The following is a 2,262-nucleotide window of genomic DNA, read 5'->3' on the forward strand; positions in this document are numbered from 1 at the left end:
TCCCCTCCTTCTTTTTTGTGTTTGTTACTCTCTTGTAAAACCTCTAATCTTCGGCACTTATATGACCTTATTGTGTTGCAAGTGCCGTAAAACTCTTACTAAAACTAACACCCCTATTCTTCAGCACTTATATGACCTTATTGTGTTGCTAGTGCCGTAAAACTCTTACTAAAACTTCAATGCCACTGTCAATCTGCTGGTGTTATTTGATTTCTTTTCCTTCCAAGATATTCTCAACTTCTACTCTGTGGGTGGTTGGTGGGTGCTCTGGTGAGCTTTGCTTTTTTTTTCCTATCAAACATCTATCTTCCTTATCTCCCCTTCTTCTTTTTTTATGTTTGTTACTCTCTTGTAACACCTCTATTCTTCTGGCGCTCATATATGACCTTATGCAGTTGCAAGTGCCGTAAAACTCTTACTAAAACTTCAATGCCTCTGTCAATCTGCTGGTGTTACCGTATTTGATTTCTTTTCCTTCCAAGAAATTCTCAACTTCAACTCTTACCGAATCTATTTATAGCGAGCCTGTGGAGCGTGGTCACCCTGGGCATGGGCAACAAGGGGAAGAAGGTGGATTCGGAGCTGTCAGAGACCCTCCTGGCCAATCAGAGCCTTCTGTTCATCCTGGTGCTGGCCAATCACTGCACGTGTGACCGCTCTGTGACCAACCCTTACCGGCAGGCTCTCTTCTCCTTCACCGACACACAGGGTGAGTGGGGTTTTTTCTGTTAAAAAAATAATTTTTGTTTCTGTCTTGTTTTTACTGTTTTTTTTGTTTGTTTTATATTTCTTTATTTTGTGTTTTTGTTTTTTGACTCCTCAGTGTTGTTTTCTCCAAAATGACGTATAGCGAAATCTTACACTAAACGATTGATTTTTTTCTTTTTTTTTTTTTTTTTTCTTTTCTTCTTTCCCGCTGTTTTGTTTTTCTTGTTTTTTTTCGCTTTTCTTCTTTTTCAAATGTTTATTTCTTTTTCTGGTTTTTTTTTTTCAATTGCTGAGTGTAAGAGTGGGTGGTTGGCGGGTGCTCTGGTGTGGTTTGCTTCTTCTTTCCTATCAAACATCTATCGTCCTTATCTCCCCCTCCATCTTTTTTATGTTTGTTACTCTCTTGTAACACCTCTAATCTTCTGGCGCTCATATGACCTCATGCAGTTGCGATCGCCGTAAAAACCTCTACTAAAACTAAACTCAGTGTAAGACTCTCTTTTCGTGTCTCTTTTCAAAATGTTATATATTTTCCTTTTTTTTTCTTCCTGTTGTTTTGGTTTTGTTTTTCTTTTTGACAATTACTTGTTTTTGCCCTACAACATGTGGGAGAACAACCACTCTCCCCACAGAGACTATGGGTTTGGATTTTTTTAAAAATATTTTTTTTTTACATATATTTTTTTGTGTCCGGTCCAGGGACTATGTGGTTGGCGGGTGCTCTGGTGCGTTTTGCTCCTTCTTTCCTATCAAACATCTGTCATCATCCTTATTTTTAAAAATCTCTCCTCCGCCTTTCTAGTGCATGTTACTCTCTTGTAGTGGGTGGTTGGCGGGTGCTCTGGTGTGGTTTGCTCCTTCTTTCCTATCAAACATCTATCATCATCCTTATCCCTCCTCCGCATTTTTTAGTGCATGTTACTCTCTTGTAACACTTCTATTCTTCGGCACTCATATGACTTTATTGTGTTGCGAGTGCTGTAAAACTCTTTACGAAACTGTAAATTTGGCAGTTATGTGAAGTAATTGTGTTGCAAGTTTCCTTAAATGCTTACTTAAACTAAAAGCTATCTCAATTTTAATTAAAAAGATATCAAGCAGTGTGATGTAGTTGTTCCTTTGGTAAGTTCTGTGGTCTTGAAGAAATGTGTGACGGTCTGCTTTGCCTTTTCCCTGCACAAGATAACCATATTATTAGTGACTAAAGCTCTTTCCTTCCTCATGCTGTCTAGGAGACTTTGGTAAGTTCTGTGGGCTTTAAATGTGTGGATGGCATAGTTCGACACTTCTACAGGCTTTAAATGTGTGGATGGTATGGATTCGACACTTCTACAGGCGTTAAATGTGTGGATGGTAAAGGTCCGACACTTCAACAGGCTTTAAATGTATGGATGGTAAAGGTTCGACACTTCTGTGGGCTTTAATTGTGTGGATGGTAAAGGTTTGACACTTCTGTGGGCTTTAAATGTGTGGATGGTAAAGGTTTGACACTTCTGTGGGCTTTAAATGTGTGGATGGTAAAGGTTTGACACTTCTGTGGGCTTTAAATGTGTG

General features: G+C 39.0%; 1 protein-coding gene across 1 annotated transcript in view; it reads left to right on the forward strand.

The window, feature by feature from the left end:
• LOC101846175 (dymeclin) overlaps positions 1–2,262 on the forward strand; it is a gene marked incomplete at its 5' end in the record, with an annotated part of 21,766 nt that overhangs the window by 2,026 nt on the left and 17,478 nt on the right. Inside the window, 1 exon segment of the mRNA XM_013089601.2 lies at positions 521–709. Coding sequence (XP_012945055.1) covers positions 521–709 — 189 coding nt within the window.

Source organism: Aplysia californica, unplaced genomic scaffold, assembly GCF_000002075.1.
Source record: "Aplysia californica isolate F4 #8 unplaced genomic scaffold, AplCal3.0 scaffold00996, whole genome shotgun sequence".
Lineage (NCBI taxonomy): Eukaryota > Metazoa > Mollusca > Gastropoda > Aplysiida > Aplysiidae > Aplysia > Aplysia californica.